The 21,086-nt window shown below is 50.9% G+C and overlaps 1 protein-coding gene across 1 annotated transcript in view; it reads left to right on the top strand.

Moving 5' to 3' along the window:
* SYT17 (synaptotagmin 17) overlaps positions 1-20,436 on the top strand; it is a 35,539-nt gene extending 15,103 nt beyond the window's left edge. The window contains exons 6-8 of the mRNA XM_063414459.1: positions 4,439-4,559; positions 5,228-5,383; positions 19,383-20,436. Of these exons, the coding sequence (XP_063270529.1) occupies positions 4,439-4,559; positions 5,228-5,383; positions 19,383-19,579 (474 nt within the window). The 3' untranslated portion in view covers positions 19,580-20,436. The remainder of the gene's footprint in view (positions 1-4,438; positions 4,560-5,227; positions 5,384-19,382) is intronic.
* Positions 20,437-21,086: the final 650 nt, after the last annotated feature.

Here is a 21,086-nt window from a genome sequence, read left to right as displayed (position 1 = left end):
TAGAGGGAGTGTGTATTGGACTTGCTTTTTTAACTTCATACTACGAGTGCACCACAATGACCTATCAGTTCTGATGTTCAGGATGGTACGAGGGGGTTGCATGGGGCCATGTCTGCTCATCAGCTGGATGTTAAAATCACCCTGGAATTTTACCTGTGGCCAGGGGAGGAGATGCCCTGGGCCAAGCCTGGCAGAGGGCAGGACACCCTGCAGACCCACCCTGCAGGTCACTGGAGTTAGAACTGTGATGGGATGCTATGATGGGTGCTTGCTCATCATAACAACATCTTAACTCTTAACCTGTGGTTTGTTTTCATATTTTGTCTTGTGTTGTTCTACTGTCCTCTTTTCTTCCACTCTGTATGTTTGTTTTTCCTCAGTTCCATTTCTGTGGTTTTTTTCTCCCTTTCCTTTTTGAGTCTTTAAAGTTCCAGCACTGAAATTTTTTTCTTCTTGACTGTTCTCTCTTTATCCTTATCTTTCTTCTTGTTCACCTCATCCTTTCCCCTCCGTGCTGTTCACCCCTTGCCCTTCCTGCAGGGCACTGGGGTGCAGTGGGGTTATTCTGTGGAGGAGGAACCCAGAGGAGAGGCTGGCGGGGTCCAGGAGCAGGACCTCTCCACAGGATATCTTCTTCCCAAAGCTTTTTGCACAGCAGAGGCTTTGCCACAGCCTTTCAAACTGATGCAAAGGCAGTTTGACTTTAGAAGGGATTTTGTGACTCTCTTCATCACACATCCAGTTGGTGTCAGTTATGTAGGAAACACTGCTCCTGTTCATTGGTAAGTATATTTTTTTCTCAGACTCTGGTCCTTAATGTCTCAACCTTCCCAAAACAATGGCTGTGTCACAGGATGGCTGCAGAAAACCTGTTAGAGCAAATGGTTCTAAACCATCAGTTTTCTAATGTGCCTGGAGGTACCAACACAGATAACCTTGAGGAGGAAAATCAATCTGAAACTTCATTAGGAGTGATGCATAGATGTCAGTGCTGAGGTAATGTGCTCTGGTTCCTGTTGGGAAGGGTTTCAGCTGCAGAATTTTGCTGGTTTTGTAGCAATGCACAAAGAACAGTCTGGGGGGCAGTGAGGAAAGGAATTACCTGGTCTAAACAAGATGTGAGAATGGCATTAATTAAAAGCCCATCTTCCTTTGGGGGAGCCTCTTTGTATTTCAGAGATAACTGAAAAAATTCTGGTTCAAAAACTTCTGGGTTCAGCCCAGGCAGTAACTGGAGAAGGTTCTGGATCACAGGCAAGCCCAAGGCTGCAAACCCAGCCTGACAGTGTAATACAGCCAGGAGTGAAATGTTAATCAGAGCTTCAGGAGAGTCTCAGACATCCCAGACTTGGTGTCACTCCGGCATCTCATCAAACAGGAAATTGCTTTTCCAGGGTCATCTGGGATCTCGGCACGAATCAGCATCATAATGGCAGCTGAAATGATGCCTTGGCACGGCGGCACCTCTGCATGCTGCCTGCTGCCAGCAAAACAGCGGAGGCAAAACCAACAGCCCTGTTGTTTCCTGATGAACAGACCTAGGAAACCTAAAACCCGAGCACTTCCTTGCCCTACAGAATTCGGGCCCTTCCTTGCCCTGTGGTGAGCAGTGTGCCCACCTCTTGTGCACGAACTCACATCTCCTCTGTCAGCTCCGGGGATGCCCCAGTGTGAGACAGACCCAGGGGGATGTTCTGTGCCCCTGAGCATGGGGCTGGGCTAGGGCTGACTGCTTCTGGCAGGGAATTCTGTTTCCAAGCTGTGGGTGAGCAAGACTCACACATCAGCAAAGGGAGCGTGATCTTATCAGGAAAAGCACCAGGAACAAAAACCTCCTGCCTTGTACCTGCTGCTTCTTCCTGCAGCCCGTGAGGTCTTTGCTTGTTTGCTGCTCGTGGCAGTGGCTGGAGCACAGGAGAGGCTGGTGAGCTGGGCACGGTGGGGCAGTGCCAGCCTGGGGTGATGCTCAGGCACTGATTCATTTTCCACAGCCCCCAGGGCACCGGGCAGCGTTTGAGGCACGTTTCCCAGATCCTCGTGGCTAAACTAGAAGTAATGCATTTATAACACCAGAGGCAGCTGCCTGCTGGCATTCAGTGCCTTGGAAAGGCTGAGTCACTTGTCCAGGAGGTGAGGCTGTCTGGGAATCCAGGCTTCCTTCTGGAAACACCTTCTGGTGCTGCTGCAGACCTGCCCTGCTGGCTCTAAGCACACCCACCCTGCCGTGGCCTTGGAGGAAGGGGCTCTCTGCTCCTTCCATCAAAATAATTAACACAAATGTAGGCACTCTTGAAAAGTATGAAGTGGCAGAAGGTGCTGTTGAGATTTTGTGAGATCAGGCTTGATCTGAGACTGATTAAAGCTACTCATAGTCTGCCTGCTGTCTTTGGTGGGTCACACATAGAGAATATAGCATTTTATATCTCTCCTTCCTCAAATTTAAGCCTAGATAGCCAAAAAGATTTTTCTAGAGGTGCCAAAATCCCTGTTGGGTTAGGTCCTACAGAAAATTAGGTCCTGCCTTTACCTGTGGAAGGCTGTGTGGGCTGGGCAGCAGTGTGATGGTTACACTGTCGTGGCTCCTTCCATAATCCCTGCACGGGTGATGGGATGTGGTTCTCCTGCCAGTGCCCAGGTGGGTGTTACAGATCCAGCCTGACACTGGCAGTGTACAGCATCAGGCTCTTTTTTTGGTAAATGGATCATAAATGCAAATGAACTGGAAGCGTGGAGATCTGCCTTCCCTTGCTGAGCTCCATGGCTCCTCTCTGGCCAGGGAAGCGCCTTGTTTCCTGCAGCTCCTGGATAAGGTCAACAGGTTCCACCAATGGACAGCTCCACGAGTAATTATCCCAAACCTTAATGCAGATTTTCAGCACTCTAAGCCTGAGGTGACTGGAAAGGTCCTACATCACTGCCCCATGCCAGCCTGCACCTGGCTGTGCCAGAAGCTTGGTATTTACAGCTGGAGCTGTTTGTGTCTACCCAGCAGGAAATAAAATCAGTGATCAGTTTCCTAATTTGCACTGTCCAAATGCGCCTGAATTTCCAGGAATTTAAGCCTGAATGGAACCTGACCAGCAGTGAGGGCAAGTGGAAGTAGGACTGGGTCTGTCAAAAATGCTGTTTATATGTTATAAAAAATAAAGTAGGGTGATGGGCTGCCTCGTTGAGGGTGCTGGTGTGGGCACTGTGAGGCTTCCATCCTGTCCTGGCAATAAGGATTAAAAATCACTGACTGTTCTTGATGATAAAGATGTCTGCAGGCTGTTCCAGCCACAGACCTGAGAGGAGCATTTTTGGGCAAAATCAAAAGAAAGATGATAGTTTAAATGAATTAGATGGTGTTTAGACCACTTTGGGTGTGAGACTCTTAAATCCTTATGTTGTGTGACCCCAGGGCACTGTGGTGTCTGTAGGTATGGCTTGGCCTCACCAGAGCTGTGAGTATTGTGTGCAGATTGGGTCAGGCTTGTGTTGGGGAGTGCCTTTCTGATGGAAAGAACTTCAAACATCTGTTGAACAGCGCTGTGGTGTGGGAGCTGGCCCAGGTTGATGGAAGGGAATTTTTGGAGCATCAGTAAAGATGTTTGAGCCTTTTGTTATGATTGCAACAGCACTGCAGCTCCTTTTCCTCTTGGAAATGGGCTCTGACACCCGATCTAGGTTGGTTTTGGACTGTTTGACTGTTTGGGATGAAGCTCTAGCTCTGCACTCCTGACACTGGGCAGATGGATCAATTCCCTGCCTGGGCTGGCTGGTGTGTTCCCAGTCTCCAGAGTTGTTTCAGTGTGTGTATTTTGCATCTGACAGCAAGAGCCTCTCAGAGCCAGGTCCTGGCAAGGGAGGAGAGGTTATTTTAAACCCTCATGTCTGAGGAGCAGTGATGTGAGCTCTCCAGCTCTTTAGTTACTGGTTTTAAGCATCATTAGGTAAAAGGAAAAGAAATGATGGCTGGACACAGGGGCACAGCCTGGCTGTGCCGTGGGCTCTGGTAGATCAGGGGATGTCTCCTCTGAGCTGCCTTGCTGTGACCCAGGGGTGCCTGACTGAACTTCCCAAGTGGCTGGGGAGGAGAGAGAATGTCTTCTCTAGTGGGTCTGTGTTCTGCACACTGCTAACACCAGAACTACCTGGAATCATTAAAAATGGAGCAAGCTAATGGCCTCTTGTACCCCTGCCTCCTTAAAGTCCTCTGTGCATGGCTGCTGGGAAGCTGCTGAAGGACTGGTGATTAGAGAAAGATCTTAATTTGGGGATAGTCTCTTCCTTGTTTCTGCTTAGCACGAGGTACCACCAGATGGTTCTTGGTTGCAGTTCAGAGCGTGACTAAAATTCGTTTTTCAGGCACTCAGACAAATGGGATTTATTTAATTTCTCTCCCTCCTCTTCCCCTCTGAGCTCTGTTCTAAATCTCCACATTCTCTTTTCCCTGCAGAATGAGGTGGAGCTGGGAGAGCTGCTGTTGTCACTGAACTACCTACCAAGTGCAGGAAGACTGAACGTGGACATCATTAGAGCAAAACAGCTTCTCCAGACAGACATGAGCCAAGGCTCAGGTAAAGGGCAGAGCATTCCTCACATTACTCATGCACAGGTTATATGTGCCTTTAAGGCAGATCAGTGAGGCTGCAATTTGTGGGGGAGCCAGGGGGATTTGATGCTCAGTTCCTGGAATAGAAGGCTCTGGATGTTTGTGTTGTATGTATAGACAACAATAATGGAATTGTTTGGAGCACCTGCCCTGAGATAGTGGAGGGTTTGCTGAATTGAAAGTCAAGCTCTGTGAGCCAGGCTGAGGTGAGGAAGCAGGAGCTGTGACCCCCCTGTGCTGTGTTCTGTGGGGCAGCCCCTGGGCACTGCTCCCTGCTGGCTCTGGGGGCTCTGCCTGGGAACTGCCCCGTGCCTCTGTCCTCAGGTGGTTTTCCCATGTTCCTGCCCCAGCCTCTGCTGCTGTCAGAATATTGGCATTTTCCAAAGAGAACAGTCTGCTTGGTCTCTGTCACGGCTGACATTAACTGTAGTTTTGGCAGGGACTGTTTTTAATCTGCCTGCCTGACTTTTGTCCCCACTGCAGATCCCTGGGAGCAGCGTGGGGATACAAGTCCCAGGCATCTCCAAAGGCCATTCCCAGCACAGTCCATCCCTGTGGGGCCCAGCCCTCATGAACAGGCTGCTCACTCATGACCCCCCTAACACAGGGCCTGTGCTTTGTGCTTTTTGCCAGATCCCTTTGTGAAAATTCAGCTTGTTCACGGATTAAAGCTGACAAAAACCAAGAAGACCTCCTGCATGCGGGGCACAATAGATCCCTTCTACAACGAGTCCTTCAGCTTCAAGGTTCCACAGGAGGAGCTGGAGAATGCCAGCCTGGTGTTCACAGGTAATTGTGGGGGTGGTATCAATGATTGGTCAGCCCACAGTCGTGGTTGGCTCTGAGGTGAGCAGAGCAGCAGCTGTGGGTGTGCAGGAGACTGCTTGTCCCACCCTGCAAGGGCTGCCCATCACTGGGGTCTCCTGGGGGGGTTAATTAGCACTCTGTCCTCTGCAGAAGCTGTCCCCAGCACTGCCACCCAACAGCTGGAGCTGGCTGGGAGCTGATCCTGTGCTTAGCTGGCCCCATTTGAAATGCTTCTGTGCAGAGGAGGAGGAGGAGGAGCACTGATTGCCCTTCTCAGTGCACCCAACCTGGCATAAAGCCACTCCTGAGAGGAATGAGGGGACAGCAGTGAGCAGTCACAGAGCCCAGGCAATGGCAAAGGAATTTGTGGAACTCGGCGTGGTTTGCTGGCGAGAGGATGCACCTAAAGGTATTCCACATGGACCTCAGCTGCTCTGCAGGCAGGGCTTGCTCATGCCTTTGGTTCTAAAGGGCTGGGGCTCAGTGCCAAGCCCTGTGTGGCACAGCTGAGATGGACCCAGAGACAGACCACAGAGCTTGGGGGCCACCAGCAGGCTCAGAGCTGACCTCACCTGACAGCTTTGTCAGCCCTGGAGATGCTTGGCTGGGATAGGAGATTTTATTTTTGACAGTTTCTGAATCTCCTGTGTTCATTCTTGAGGCATGACAACAGGCAGAAGAGCCTTGGTGCTGTGAGCAGGATGGCAGAGCACAGGGATGCTCCCTGCCTGGGCTGCAGTCCTAGCCCAGGGCCCTGCTGAGGCTGGTGGCATCCTCTGCCTTTTCCCACCATAAAAATCTTGAGCAGAGCTCCAGGGACCCCTGGGAAGGGTGGAGTTCCCTCTCATGCCATGACTTCACCCACCCTGTGGAGCTCAGGCACCCTCAGGAGCAGGGTCAGACCTCCTTGTCCTCTTCAGGATCAGAGGGGCTGGGTGGTGGGGCCCACACTCTTTCCTACACTGGGCTCTCATGCTCCACAAACACCTTTCTTGACAACTTTCCACCCATTACCCACCATTTCTTCTTATGAAAAGAATCTGCTTCTGAAAGGATTTATTTCGAAGTATTTTTTAATTTTACCTTTTACATGGAAGATACAGGTGTCAAAGCTGGTTCAAGGAGGTTTATTCCCACTCATTAGTTTGTTTTCAAACATGTTATAACAAAAAGTGATGCTGATTAGCAATTTAAATTTTGCCCTTCATGCTCAGAAATTTCCTCAGCAAAACACCTATAATTAATCACTGCTTTGCATGCGTGTCACCCTGGCTGTACTTTGCATGTGCAGTGCTGAATTTGTTCTTGGAAGCTTCCACCAGGAGATCTTGTGACAGGTGTGAATCACTGGATTCCTTGTTTTCCCCTTTTCCTGCTGGAAGCAGAAAAGGCAAACAGAGCAGCAGCTCTCAGCAGTTGGGAGGGTGAGGGAAGCACCCTGCTCCTCACCACAGGGAAGGAAGTTAGGATTAAGGAGTGGATCCCTGAGTATTTTTCTTTTTTTCTGTGCAAAGGGGTGTATTCCCAAATGAGCCAGTGGGAAGTTGGCTGATTCATCACCCTATGTCACACAGATTTCAGCACTGAGCCTCGTAAGTGAGGCTTCATTTCCTAAGTGACATATTGCTTGCACTGAATGTTGCAATAAATAATCCCAGGCCAGAAATGTCCCCAGCAGCTCCAGGGCTGGGAAGGCTCGTGCAGAGCTTTGGGGGAGCAGTGGGGCCATTCCCTGGCAGGGTGAGGTGCAGTGTGGGCTCCCTGGGCTGTGCCTGGGACACTCTGGTGTGAGCTGAGGGGTTGGTGGAGCCAGCAGAGAGCTGCACCCAGGGGTGCTGACTGTGTCACTGTGTGTGCAGCTTCTGCTGGGTCAGTGACACTGCCTGTCACAGGGACCCCGGATCAGGGACGTGGTGGTGGGGAGGATGCTGAGCCACGTTCAGTTCATCCAAGTGACAGATCAGCTCCTGATGCTGGTGGAGGTGTGTCCCCAGCAGGGAGTGCAGCACCAGCTCATTCCTGTGTGCATTTCTGCTGAAATGAGTTTCTGAAGTTCTGGGAGGGGGTTGTGTTCCCCACAGAGTCCTTCTTGGCGCCTCACAGTGTCATGCAGCTTAAGGACTCGTGAAGGGCCTTGGGATGTTCTGTTAAAAGATAACCAAGAACAAATGTTTGGCAGTTTGGGTATCTTGCAATGTGAGGAGCTCTATTTTGCATCTCTGCATAGCAGGGGTAGTTTTGTTGTTTTTTTAACTTAGGTGCTTTGGGTTGGGTTTTTTTTTTTGCTGCGGTGGTGCTGTGTGTTTTGTTTGGAATTGTTTTTTATTTCTTTTCTCTTCTAATCCACATCTCTAGTCCATTAGGTCAGTTAATTTAATTTGCTGTTGAGTCAAAGTCCAATTTTAAAGCAAAATAATCCTGCTTGAAGGGTGGGTGATGATGCTTTGAATGGAGAGAGAGAGAGCTGTAAAAGCAGTCATGGGAGCCAGAAGTGAGTATATCTTCAATAATTTAAAGGAATCTTTATTGTGCCTTTGTATTTTGGACCCAGTCTGCAGCTGTCTTTACACTGGCTTGGCTTCACTGGAAAGCCCTGGAATTCTGCCAGCTCCCATCAGCTGGGGCTCCTGGCTCCCAGTGGGGCTGGTACCACTGCAAAATAAGGCACTGTCCAGACAAAGTAAGATTAATTTTGTTTTCCCTCCTGCATGTTTTTCTCCTGTGCATCTTGAATCAAGCTGTGTCCAGTGCACTCTAGCATGGATTTCTGCCCCGTTTTGCTGTGATTTAGCAAGGACTGTGTGTGCACTCATTGAAGAGGTACTGTAAAGCAGCATCCCTGCTTTCCTGGTGGTGCTCCAGAGAGCTGAACTGCAGCCCAAACTCAGGGCTGAAGCACAGCTGGATTTGGAGAGGGGCTCTGGTGCCTCCAAGATGATGTGCACAGGAGGACTCTGCATTAGCCAGGGCTGGAGGAGGGGGTGATTGGGCTGGTGCTTTGATCTTCCCTCCTCCTTAGGCACACAAAGAGTCAATACTATAAATTATTGGTATTTACAGACCAAAATGCTTCTCCTTCCACACTGGTGCAGGCCACCTTGTACCAGCTGTCTTCCTGCCTTCCCTCTGTTCCTTCCTCAGATGCTTCTGGAGCTGTCACTAGCTCACATGTCCCAGTTCAGTGCCTGAAATGAGGTGGGATGAGCTCTGTTGAAATGTCCTCTCCAGGAAAAAGCATCCAGGGTCAGGATTGCTGCTGCAAGTAGTGTCTGTTAACAGCTTCTCCCAAAAGAGCTGAAACCAGGAAAGCCACTGATACTCATAACAGGTTTAATGTCCTGACAAAAGAAAAAGGAGCGAGGCAACAGCTGGTGGAGAGGATGTTTGATTTTCATTTACTTCATCAAGCATGTTGTCTAGGTAATGAGCAGCCATATACACACTGTAACAGAAATGCACTCTTCTGGGTGATTCTTTTTTCCACTTTTGGGGTTTTTTGGCAGCCTGACACATATCCCCCATGTGCCATCTTCTGCTTGAGTGCAGCAAGTGAGGGGCTCACCTCCTGCAGAGAAGTGGGGCAGGCTCTGAAAGGCAGGGTGTTCCCCCAGCCATGGACACCTGTGAGCAAAGGTGTTGGTTACCCTGTCTGATAAGGGCAAGGTGGAGTTTGGCCCCAGCAGCAGCGCTGGCAGCCTCTGCCCAAGGTCATTTCCATGAAGAAAAAAGAGTATTTGAGATGCAAGTGCAGCCTCCGTGCTTGGGGGGGCAGGATGATGGGCACCCAGAGACCCTGTGCTCTCCCCACTGAGGGCTTTTGGGCTGTCCTCTAAGTCCCAGCCTGTCAGAAAGCTTGGGCTGTGCAGCAGGAATGCAGACAGCACCTGAAACCTGAGCACTGTAGTGTTTTGTTAATGATTATGATGTTGTTAATAACAATCGTCAGTGATGCTGTTTGCACTGCAGTAAAGCCCAGATGGCCCAGTAAAAACCACCAGCACTCCAGGCAAGCTGTGTCTCAGTGACTCCTTAGCATCTTTTCATCACATACTGTAAAAAAGACAACCTTTAGCACTCACAGTCAGGGGATGTTTGTGTCCCCGAGGTCCTTGTGGTGACTGTGTATTTCTCCATTTAAATCAGCTCCTGGACATGTTTGCTTGGCAGGATCTTTAGGGCTTGTGACACAAGCAGGGTCCCCAAGGAGGGAGAAATCATCTTCATGCTCTGGGTGCTCACTGTGCATTTGTAGAGTTAAAATCTGCTTTGCCTTCTGACCTGGCTGAAAGTGTCAGGGCAGCCCTGGGGCTGATGGAGGGCAGTGCTGGGCTCACCCCCTGCTCCATCCCCTGGAAGGTGGCCCTGGCTCCAGCAGGGCAGGGTGCTCTGCCTGGAGGGGGAGCAGGCTGGACCAGGGGGTGCTGCTTGGTGCAGAGATGGACCTGGACACGTGTGTGACCTGCACTGGGGAGATTTCAGTCAGTCCTGGCTGAGGGGGCAGCCCAGGGGCACTCTGTCCTCTGGGAGGGTGTGGTGATACTCCTCACTTTTCAAGATGTTTTTAAAATGGGCAAGGTCTCTGTTTTCTGTAAAGATTTAGAACCAAGTTTTCAATTTTATTTCTTTTTTGAGTATTTTTTTTTCAGTGTTGAGACATTGCAGACCTGTACCTGTGGTTTCACAGGCTGCAGCAGAGGGGCTCTGGCAGTGCCATCAGCCACCTCAGTGCCCCAGGTGCTGTAAAAACGTGTGTCTCCAGACCCCTGGAGAATGCTTCATTCCAGGGCTCTAATTAACTTCCAGTTAATAGGCAGTGCTTGATTAAAAGAACAGGTTGCTGTTCAATAGCAAGATACCTGGTTCCTCTGTTGGCTCATTTTCCCTTGGCCTTTAGGAAAATATGGGGACCACTTAATGAAGTTTGTATTTTTAAAGGGGAAAAAAAGTAATTGTTGGTGTGTATGGATAATGGCGTAGTTCTGGGTATTGGGTTGCTTTCACTGGAATGTTCTCTTTTTGAAGTAAAGCTGCCTTGTTTCAACAGGATGCAGAGACAGCAAGGCTTTTTAGTGGTATTTATTTATTTAAGAGACCGATTTCCAAATGTCCCAATTAGCTGGGCAGCTTGAAGGCCCATACAGTTTTTGTCCTGAGGCTTCTCCTCAGGACAAAATGTGGAAGTGTGACCTTGAGGTACCAGCATCACCTCTAGCTGTTGTTTGCAGGGATGGAAACCACCATGTGTCTGGGATCATCACACATCTACATTTTGACTTGCTCATCTGTCCTTTCTCCGCTTGCTTTTGCTTTCTCACAAATATTTAGGCACTTTGTCTTTTGCACACAGATATTGGGAAGAAATCTTCTCTAATATATGAGTCAACTTAAACTGTTTTTTTTTCCCATGCTGGAATGCAGGAGGAGGAAGTGATATCTCTTTTGAAATACTATCATGTTAAGCACCATAGCATCTCTTAGATGGATGGATAATTAGGCAACTCACTGCTAGAAAATTGTTTCTTGTCATCTATTAGACATGTCTTTTGGAAGTACTGGACTGCCTGTATGTTTCCCATATCTGGAGCTCAGAAGCAAAATCTAATCCCTGATTAAACCTGTGTAATCCTATCTTAGCCAAAGGAGAAAAAATGGAAAAAAAACCCCACTGATGTCAGCACTGTGTTTTCTGGGGCTTTATACCTGTTTAATTTAGATCAGAGTTTGGCCTGTGTGTCTGGAGCTGTAAAACCCTTCATTCATGTATGCAGCAGACACCATATGGTCCTGCCCAGGTCTGGGGACAGCCGAGAGCTCCTGGCTGGTGCCTCCTGCCCTCCCAGCCTTGCCCCAGCTCTGGTGGCCCCAGGCCCTGTGAGGACACTGGAGAGGGGCTGGGGGAGATGTGCTGGCAGGGGAGACCCCAGCAGCCCAGCCTGGCTGGCAGAGCCTGTTCCAGTGGCTCTGTGCACATTTCCAGCTGTACAGATCCCCTGTGGGAGGGGAAGGGCCCCCTGCTCTCCGTTCCCAGCCCCTGTGCCTTGCTGCTCCCCATGGCCGGTGCTGTTGGGCAGCCTGGAGGAGGTGACAGTGGAGGGTCAGAGATGCTGAGTGGGGTCCTGCAGCCCCAGTCCTGTTTTGGGGTCTCTCAGAGAAGATGCTGTGGGTTGGATTTGGCTTTTTGCAGCAGACTGGCTGCTTTAGCAGGGAGTGAAACACCATTAATCAGGGTGAGAGCAACAAGATGCTGACGCTTCCTGATCCGATCTGTTGCTTGCTTAGAAGGCAAAATTAGATTCATCAAGTGGCCTGACTTAGTTAATAAATGTACTGCACCTGATGTGGCAGAAACTGCCTGTCCTGGAGTTCTCTGCAATCTTTTGGTAGTCTTTTTCTGCTAAAGAAAGGAGCAAACCCTCCTCTCTCCAGGCTGCTGATGGGTTCTTGCTCCTTTTCCGAGCACCTTAATTTAAGCAGTGTCATGGCTCTCCTGCCCTCAGCCCTTCATCTTGTTTGGCTCACACTGCAGTGAAGGGAATTGTTCAAACGTCTTGCAGGGCCATAATCTGCCTGTGCATCAAATGAAGAGCAGTCTGGGTGGCAGGAGCTGCTGTGGGCAGCAGAGCAGTGTCTGGAGGGGGGTGCCCGTGCCTGGCCCTGTGGCTGTCACAGGAGATGGATGATGGAGCAGGCAGAGGCTGCCTCTCCTGCATGGCTGTCCCTGCCTGCATCTGCAGGTGCTGTGTGGCACTGGTGCCTCTTCCTGTGAGGTGTGTAAATATGCATGAAGTCATCTATCTGTGTGCTTTTTTGCATCTGGAGTTCATAGTGCAGAGAATTAATATGCAATTTTTTAAAAAAGGGGAGTTGGAAGTGGAAAAAGCCAGCCATAGATACTCATTTTCAGTATCCTCTGGGCATCTTGCAATAGATGCATCCAGCCCATTATTCCAGTTTCTCCTGATGAGGTAATTTCAAGAGGTGTCATCCCTGCATGCCCTTGAGATCTCTGCAAGACACATTTGCACATTTGCACTTTCCCTGCACCCTGGGTTGCTGCTGTCTGCCTCAGGACTCTCCTGTGCCTGTCTGAGAGCAGCCTGAACGCCTGGTTTGGGGTGCAGGGAGCCCCAGCCAGAGCACAGGGGCTGCTCCTGGGGCAGGCTTCCAAAGCCTCTCCTGGTGTGGCATCCCCCCGAGGGGCAGCAGCTGGGTCTGTGGGACTCCAGCAGCTCCTGTTCCTCTGGAGCTGGGCAGGTGCAGCCCCTGCAGGGAGCAGCCTCACTGAGGAAGGCTGGAAAGAGTTTAATGTGCCCCTCAGACCCTGATGGAGATTAAATTGATAAATGGGAAACCACGGCATCTTCTCCCGTGCTTTCCTCTCCTCTCTGCTAAATGTGACAGGCCATGCTCGAGGAGCAGGGGCAGGACTGGGGCCGTGCCTGTGACCTGCTCAGTGTGCATCATTAGCCCAGCTGCTGCTGCTCCTCACAGCACCTCTTTGTGCTAAACAGCCTTTGAATATTGATGTCAAGCAGTTCAGAAGCAGTTTGCAGTCCTGCTTAACCTGCAGCTCAGCCCCACTGGCACAGGCAGGGCTGGGCAGGGACAGGGCTGGGCACAGGCAGGGCTGGGCACAGGCAGGGCTGGGCACGGACAGGGCTGGGCACGGACAGGGCTGGGCACGGACAGGGCTGGGCACGGGCAGGGCTGGGCACGGACAGGGCTGGGCACGGACAGGGCTGGGCACAGGCAGGGCTGGGCACAGACAGGGCTGGGCACGGACAGGGCTGGGCATGGACAGGGCTGGGCACGGACAGGGCTGGGCACGGACAGGGCTGGGCACAGGCAGGGCTGGGCACAGGCAGGGCTGGGCACGGACAGGGCTGGGCACAGGCAGGGCTGGGCACGGGCAGGGCTGGGCACTGGGTGCTGGGCACTGTCTGCTGGGCACTGGCTGCTGCCTGCCAAGGCTGGGGCCAGGCACTGCCTGCCTGAATGGGCAGTGTGTGAAGGGGGCACTTTCTGAGACCTCACCAAGTGCTGAAGCTGAACGGGAAGTGCAGGAGGTGTTGATGGCTCAGTGCCAGCAGGGCTGTGGTTCTGCCAGAGAGATCACACAGTCCCATGAGATCTGTGTCCTCAGGGGCACTCTGCCCCCCCAGGTGCCTGTGTGCAGCCTTGGGCGTGTTTCTGCTAGTGCTTCTTTTCTCTGAGTTACATGGTTTGCATTGCCTGGCAGGTGATGGTGTAGGTGAGTGAGGAAGAGTTCATTGTTGGTGCTGGAGCTCTCTGCTCAGCTCGCTGAGATTCCCCTGCTGTATCTCCTGGAGAGGCAGCAGCAGAGGTGCTGTGTGGCCATACTGGGCAGTGCAGCACAGCTGGAGCTGTTGAGGAGCTGCTCAGCCCACCTGGCAGAGGGTTTCAGGAGATGCAGACGTTTCATGGCCCCAGCTGCAAGGTTCAAGCTTGTCCCCATCCCATAAATGATACTGATAGCCCTGAAGTTAGCTTAAGGAAATTTTCTTAGTGCTACTCCCTGGTCATTCCAAGGATGCTAATATGTTCAATCAAAGGATGAATTAGTTTGTGAAATGCCAGCCTCAATTTTACTGTTGCATATGACTCATAGATGGCAGTGATTTGCAGTCGTGCTCTGCACGAGTTCTCAGTTTGCACGTGTCAGTGTAGAGGCAAAGGAGAGGGAAAGGTGAAAGGCATTTTGGCATTTTGGCTGATGTGGTGCCAGGGCTGATGCCAGCCAGGCAGCCTCATGGCTGCATTACACAGTGACATGGAAAGCAGCTGCCTGGCAAAAAGTGATTCCATGTGACCCAGGCTGGAGGGGACAAGGGAAAGCTCAGGCTGGAACTGTTCCCAGAACCAGCTGTTGGAGCTGCCATTGCATCCCCTGGCAGTCACTGCCCTGCTGGGCAGCAGCTTCTGTGTGTGCAGTGCCTGGCACGGCTGTGCCCTCAGCCCTGCAGGGAGCCGGGACCAGGCTGGGGCTCAGCCTTCCCTCCTGGGCAGGATCCCTGTGGGGCACAAGGCCCTGACCCCAGACAAACCCTTCCCGTGGCACCCAGGCCCCCATCAGTTGGATATGGATCATGTAGGAGCACTGCTTCAATAAGTACATGACATGAAAATGTTTTATTTACATCATGTACCTTGTCCTCAAGAATTCAACCCTTTTAATGGACATAAGTAAACACAATTTTCTTCTGTATTTCAGCATTTCTATTAAAAAGAAAGTCTTTTCAAGAAGCCTTTCTGTTTCTAAATGTGTCCCTCTGAAGAGCAGCTGCAGAAGGAATTGGTTTGACCTCTGCTTTTTTAATTGCTTTTTGCTCTGTGTTGGCCTAGAAATGGATGTTGCTATTGTGTAAATTACTGTGACGGTGGAAAAAGAGCTCATGAGACCAGGTGTGGAGTTTCTATCAGGAAAATATGCTTCTTAAATGAAAAGCAGCATCTACCAGTTCATAACCAGAGTCTGGGTCAGTCTGAAAATCCCAAATGTTAATTACTTAATTTTCTGCTATTGAGCAGCTCCATGGTGTCACTGTTTTTGTGGCCAAGGGCAGATTGAATCTGAAATTTACTGTGAGCTCCTTTCAGACTCTGTCAGGGGATGCTCAGACATCAGGGGACACAGCTCAGTCCACTGGTACACTCACCTGGACTCAGCGTGTGGCACAGGGCTCGACTGCTGCCCGTGGGGCTTTTCCACCTTCACTTGTGGGACTGGCTGGAAGGAAAGAGCAGCAGCTTTTTACCCCCAAGGCTGAAGGTGTGAGCTGGTGTGGAGTTGGCTGCACTGCAGGTGGAGTGCAGCTGTGCTGTGTGTGTCCCTGTGTGTGTCCCTGTGTGTGTCCCTGAGTGTCCTTGTGTGTCCCTGTGTGTGTCCCTGTGTGTGTCCCTGTGTGTGTCCCTGAGTGTCCTTGTGTGTCCCTGTGTGTGTCTCTGTGTGTGTCCCTGTGTGTGTCCCTGTGTATCCCTGTGTGTCCCTGTGTGTGTCCCTGTGTGTTCCTGTGTGTCCCTGTGTGTCCCTGTGTCCCTGTGTGTGTCCCTGTGTGTCCCTGTGTGTCCCTGTGTGTCCCTGTGTGTGTCTCTGTGTGTCCCTGTGTGTGTCCCTGTGTGTCCCTGTGTGTCCCTGTGTGTCTCTGTGTGCAGAAGCAGAGGGTTTGTAGCAGTGCATTTCCACACTTGGGCAGGTGTTTCTGTATAAGGGAGTTTCAGTTTACCTTGGAATACGTAAGGAAGTTAAACTAGAATTTTCTATAGCCCTCTCATTGTACCTGGCTCAGTGGCAGCACAGAGGCACTGACTGGGCTTGGGAAATGCACCTCAAAGCCTGGTGCCAAGTTCATTGGGCAAGGTGCCCAATAGCCCACCTAAACAATTGAGCACTAAAGGGAGAACACAGAGGTGCTCAGGAGTATTTTCGAGATGTTGTAATGGGTATAGAGATGGGTGTATATGTAACTGTGTGCGCTTTGTTATTTGTTTTTGTATTATTTCCCTCCTTTTATTAGAACCTTTTTGCTTTTTCAAGACACACTCAACCCTGGTGTTTCACTAATTTTTTAAGCTGTTTCTCTGCAAGGCTGGACCCTCAGAGGTGTTGGGAACCACAGCAAGGGCTCTGGCACAGGCTGCCTGTCTGCAGGCTGCTGCTCCAGCCCTGCAGGGCTTTCCTGCTCCAAGGGCTCCCCGTGGACACTGCCAGGTGCCCTTGCAGCCAGGGCAGGGCCAGCCCCGTGGGGGAGTGCAGCTCCCCCTGTGTCTGGAGCAGCTCTGATGGAGGGGCTGTGCCTGAGCTCTGCAGTGCTGCTGGGTGCCCGAGCAGTGCACAGGGCTCTGTGTGTGCATCGGGCTGTGCTGCTCTGCTGCTGCTCTGCTGCTGCTCTGCTGCTGCTCTGCTGCTGCTCTGCTGCTGCTCTGCTGCTGCTCAGCTGCTGCTGCTCTGCTGCTGCTGCTGGGCTTTGGTGCAGCCTGCAGGATCAGACCTGAGTGCAAACGCTGCAGCAGTGGCTGGTGCTTGTTGGTGCACAAGGAAATGGTTCCTGTCCTCTTTGAGAAGTGATTGCTCCAGCCAAGGGAGGACTGGGGGAGATGCTCCCCTCCCTGTGTCAGGACCAGTCTCTGCTTCCAGCTGCTCACCTGGGCCTGTGGGCTCCTACCATTCTCTTTTCCGAGCTATTCTTGGAAATCCTGGTGGCAGCAACAGGGGAATGGCGCTCCTGAGTGTGAGCAAAGGAAAGGGTTCATTTTCTCAGTGAACTCCAGCCCCTTCTTGGTTAAGGTCTGTTCCACAGCTTGGTGAACTCGGTCATCAGCAGATTGCTCAGCAAATCCCGGCCATTGCAGTGGAATTGCAGTTAGCCTCCCAGAAAGGCATGTCCTTGAGTTTAAAAGGCTCCTGAAATGATGGGTAAAGCTGAATTTTTGCACACAAAGACCTCTCATCTTTAGAGAAAGCTGCTGTGGTGAAGCTGTGAGTTTGTAAACCTGAGGTCAGTCTAGTGCTACCTCTTATGGTCTGTGTGTGAATAAGCATTTGGCCTTGGAAAAATGTCTCCCCTGTTCCTCAGCAATAAGTCTCTGTGCTATCTGCAGTAGTTAATGATAGAAGCAACAATGCTTGTATAATTAGCCCATTAATACCCCAAAGGACTCAGCATGCTAATTACCTGACACAATGAGATTAGCAAGTTGCATTACAAGAATTCAAAATACTTGGATCAACAGTAGAATAACAGGTGCCCTTAGTTAGCACACCTGCTTGTTTTACAGTCCTGGCATGGAGTGTTTTTGAAGAATCTGTATGCCTGGGGTACTTCTCCACTGTTAATTTATCCTGTGATTAATTGATGGCCTGTAAGGCTTCTTGGTTTAAATTACTTGGTACTGTCTTCCAGGATTAGGCTTCATCTGCCTTCATTTTATCAAACAAAACAAACAAACAAACACCACAGAAAAAACCAAAAACCAAACCAAACCAAAAAAACCCCAAACATCCTATAGAAAATTTTAGTTTGGGAGTATTATTATGTGGTTTTATCACTATGTTTGATTTCTGTAGGCTAATAAATCATAGCAAAACATTTAGTATAGTCCTGCTAGCTACACCTGTGATCCATTGCCTTGTAGGAGAACTCATTAATAACCCTGACAGGCTGTGTATTAGTTGGAGATGGATGGCTTAACATTCCTGACTGTCCTCAGAAGGTGGCCTTTCCAAAAAACACCAGCCTGGCCTCCTGACAGGGCCACTTGCTTGACAACACATCCTGATGGCATCAGCCCTGGATAACTGATGGTGACAGGCAGAAGAAATGCAGTCTTCCTGCTGGGGTGGGGAGTCCCCGATCATTTCTAAATGTCATTTGAAGATAGACTTAGAGGGCTCTGAGTTGCAGGGTAGAATTTTTTAGAGCTATTATTTGAACAAATTACTTGAGCATTTGAAGGTTTGCTGTCACCTAAAATATCCACAGGTAATTTGGTGAGCAGAAGCATCTCTGCCCAAAAACTGTGTGTGTCAGAGCTGTCGGAAGGGATGAAGTGAGATGTAACCTGGCACTGCTTGATTTCAGGGCTGCACTGGCACTTGGTGCCTGAGCTGCCCAGAACAAGATCCCAGACTGGTGCAGAGGTGAGGAACCAGCCTTTGCAGAGTGTGGAGATGGCAGAGGGGCAGGTTAGAGTAATGCTGATCATTTGGGGGTGTATTAACAGGAAATGCACAGCCTCGACAAAGGTGTGTGGTTAAAAGTGAGGCTGAGTGTGCTGTGCTGGGTGTCCTGCCTGCCTGTGAGGGTGTGCACACTTCAGGGTGATGCGTGGGGGTTCCCAGGTGTTGTTTTGCTGCCAGTGCTGGTTTCCAGTAGCCCTGGAGAGCTGGTGCTGCTGGCAGGGGCTCCATGCTGGGCTGAACACGCTCTGGCTGCACCAGCCCAGCTGGATTTGGAGCTCCTGTAGACATTTGTCCTTAAAAATCCCTCTCTTTCCTGAGGAAATTCTTTAATCGTTAATATTCCAGGCAGTGCCTGTGGATATCCTGGCTGCAGCTTGCAAAGACTTTGTTTCAAGTTTCTAATGAGTTGAGGCAGGGCTTCAGTTTGCAGCACACCAAGTGCTCTTGCTCCTGTCTGTGGGAGTGTTCAGCCTTTCCCAGGACCAGGCCCATCATTAGGGTCTGCTGCTGTCTGCATCTTTTGTTCCAGGAGACTGGGCTAATCCAAAGGACAGGGTGTTGGGTTGATGTCTCTCCCTCAGTTGCTTTCCTGGACGTTTAACAAGTAGCTGCAGTGATAATTATGGCAAATTGTGACTGTGTAAACATCCTGCTGACAGCCTGGACGTGTGTGATTCCTGTCTCCAAGCAGGGAAGGCTGTGGGTTAGTGCTGGAGTGCTTTGTGTGATGTGTGTTTGGAGGAGGGCAGTTTGGGATGCTGCTTCTGCATTTCCCTGGGCTCAGGCTGCTGGGCTGCTTTTGTGATTTCATGATGCCCAGGCAGAGCTTTTGGCTCTTCTTCACATGATGTAATTCTCCTTCAAGTCCAGGCTGGACAGCACTTTGAGCAGCCTGCTCCAGTGAAAGGTGTCCCTGCCCACAGCAAGGGGGTTGGAATGGGATGATCTTTGACATCCCTTCCAGCCCAAATCATTTTATGAACCTGCTTTACCTGTTCATGGTAAACACCGTGGTAATTGTGGATTTATGTCTTGTTTATTTGGATTGTATTTCAAATACAATTGTATGGTATTACAAGTAGTACAGCTGTAGTACAGCTTATTTTATTCCTTCCAAGCTCCCGTTTCTCTAACATTTTTCAGGTGCTGAGTTACACACCAAGAATGCTGGCACCCCCTGTTGAGGGGGACATTTGTAGGCCATTTATTTTCCCGGGGCAGGGCTCCGGGTGGGCTAGCGGTGCCTGTGCCTTGACCGGTGTGTGTTTGTGCTCTCCGCAGTGTACGGGCACAACGTGAAGAGCAGCAACGACTTCATCGGGCGGATCGTGATCGGGCAGTACTCGACAGGCGCGCCCGAGTCCAGCCACTGGCGCCGCATGCTGGGCGCGCACCGCACGGCCGTGGAGCAGTGGCACAGCCTGCGCTCCCGGGAGGACTGCGACCGCGTCTCGCCCGCCTCCCTCGAGGTGACCTGACCCGGCACCGGCGGCACCAGAACCGAACCGGCCACCGGGACGCCCCGCCTCGCCCCCCAGCGCACCCCCCGGCGGACCGAGGCGCTGCCGGCGCCCAGCCAGCCGTGCCGCCCCGGTGATGCTCACCCTGGGCCCGCTGCTCCCCTGGGGCCGCAGCTCTGGCTGCGCTCCCAGCTGGGGCCGGGCTGTGCCGTGGGAAGCACGGGGTGGGCGGAGGAGCTGGGAGTCGCCTCCGCCGTCCTTGCAGCCCGAACCCATGGCCCATCCTCTCGGAGATATCAGTACCCGTGTGCTCTCGTTGGTGAACGTGGTAGTTAGGCTAGAATATTTTTTTAAACGGTAGAACCTGTGGTGAAATCGATTCCGACTGCAGTTTTTGTCCTTGTGCTAGTTTTAAGAGAATCAAGCTGCTGTTAGTGTGTGTTTGTGTGGCCCCACGTCGGACGGGTCCGTGTCCCGTCAGCGGTGACCTGCCAGTCCCGACCGCAGTCTGTGTGCGTAGTAGAGTCAGTGCTGATAGAGCAAAATAAACATTTCCAATAGCATTTCTACTGGGAAAACCAGCTCACATCCTTTCAAACATGTGCTGTGCAAAAAAAAAAAACCCGCTCCAGGGACTTTGGCAGTTCAGATGACCCAGAAAACACAATTTTAGTTTCCTCACAGACTGCAGTGGCCCTTTCTGTGTTGTGTGTGTTTAGCCAGGTAGTTCTTCAGGTCACCAAGTGAATTTAGCTACAGTCAATGTGTCCTGTTGGTTGCTTCTGTACATTTTATTTTTCCACAGCGTATTGTCTAGTATGATGCAGATTGTATATTTATTGAAAATAAAATTCTATTTAATTGTGGCACATAGATTGGGGTTGATACTTGTTGAATTCACCTTTGTGCTGAGCTCCTTCAGTTATGCTTATGGCATTAAAAAAAAAAAAAAAGAAAAAAAGCCAGAATGTTGGCAGTTCCCCCATTGTTACTCACTGCAGATGAACTGGGAGCAATTTAAGCATGTGCTGTAGGAGGCTGATCCTGTAACTCAGGAAGGCTCAGGCAGTGGTTCCAGCAGTTACTGTGGGTGACATTAATATTCTTCCATGTGGGGCCTGTGGATGGCAGAATGAGCTCAGGACATCCATGAGAGCAGACACATGCTCTGCTCAGGACTGGGGATGAAATGTGAACAGAAGGTAATCTTGCCCGAGTCTGTCCTTGAAGTCACAAGGTGTCTGTTCCAGAGGGAGGAACAGTCATGTACACAGGATGCCAAAATTTGGTGATGGTGCCCAGAGGGAAGGTCAGTAAGAGCAGAACAGAAGCAGAGGGGGGAGCTCCTGGCCTGCAGAGCAAAGAGAACTGCGTGGGAGGGAGAGGAGCAGGAGGGATGAACTGTGGCCACGCTCCTGGGTCTGCAGGCAGCAGGTGAAGCACATCTCATGTTTGGTGAAGTTGGAAGGTAACCCAGAGGGCAGCTGCAGCTGCAGCTGGCACTGCGTGCACGACGTGCTGTCCC

This window comes from Prinia subflava, chromosome 17, assembly GCF_021018805.1.
Source record: "Prinia subflava isolate CZ2003 ecotype Zambia chromosome 17, Cam_Psub_1.2, whole genome shotgun sequence".
NCBI lineage: Eukaryota > Metazoa > Chordata > Aves > Passeriformes > Cisticolidae > Prinia > Prinia subflava.
The sequence above is the reverse complement of the archived record's forward strand: the minus strand, read 5'-3'. Positions and strand labels throughout refer to the sequence as shown.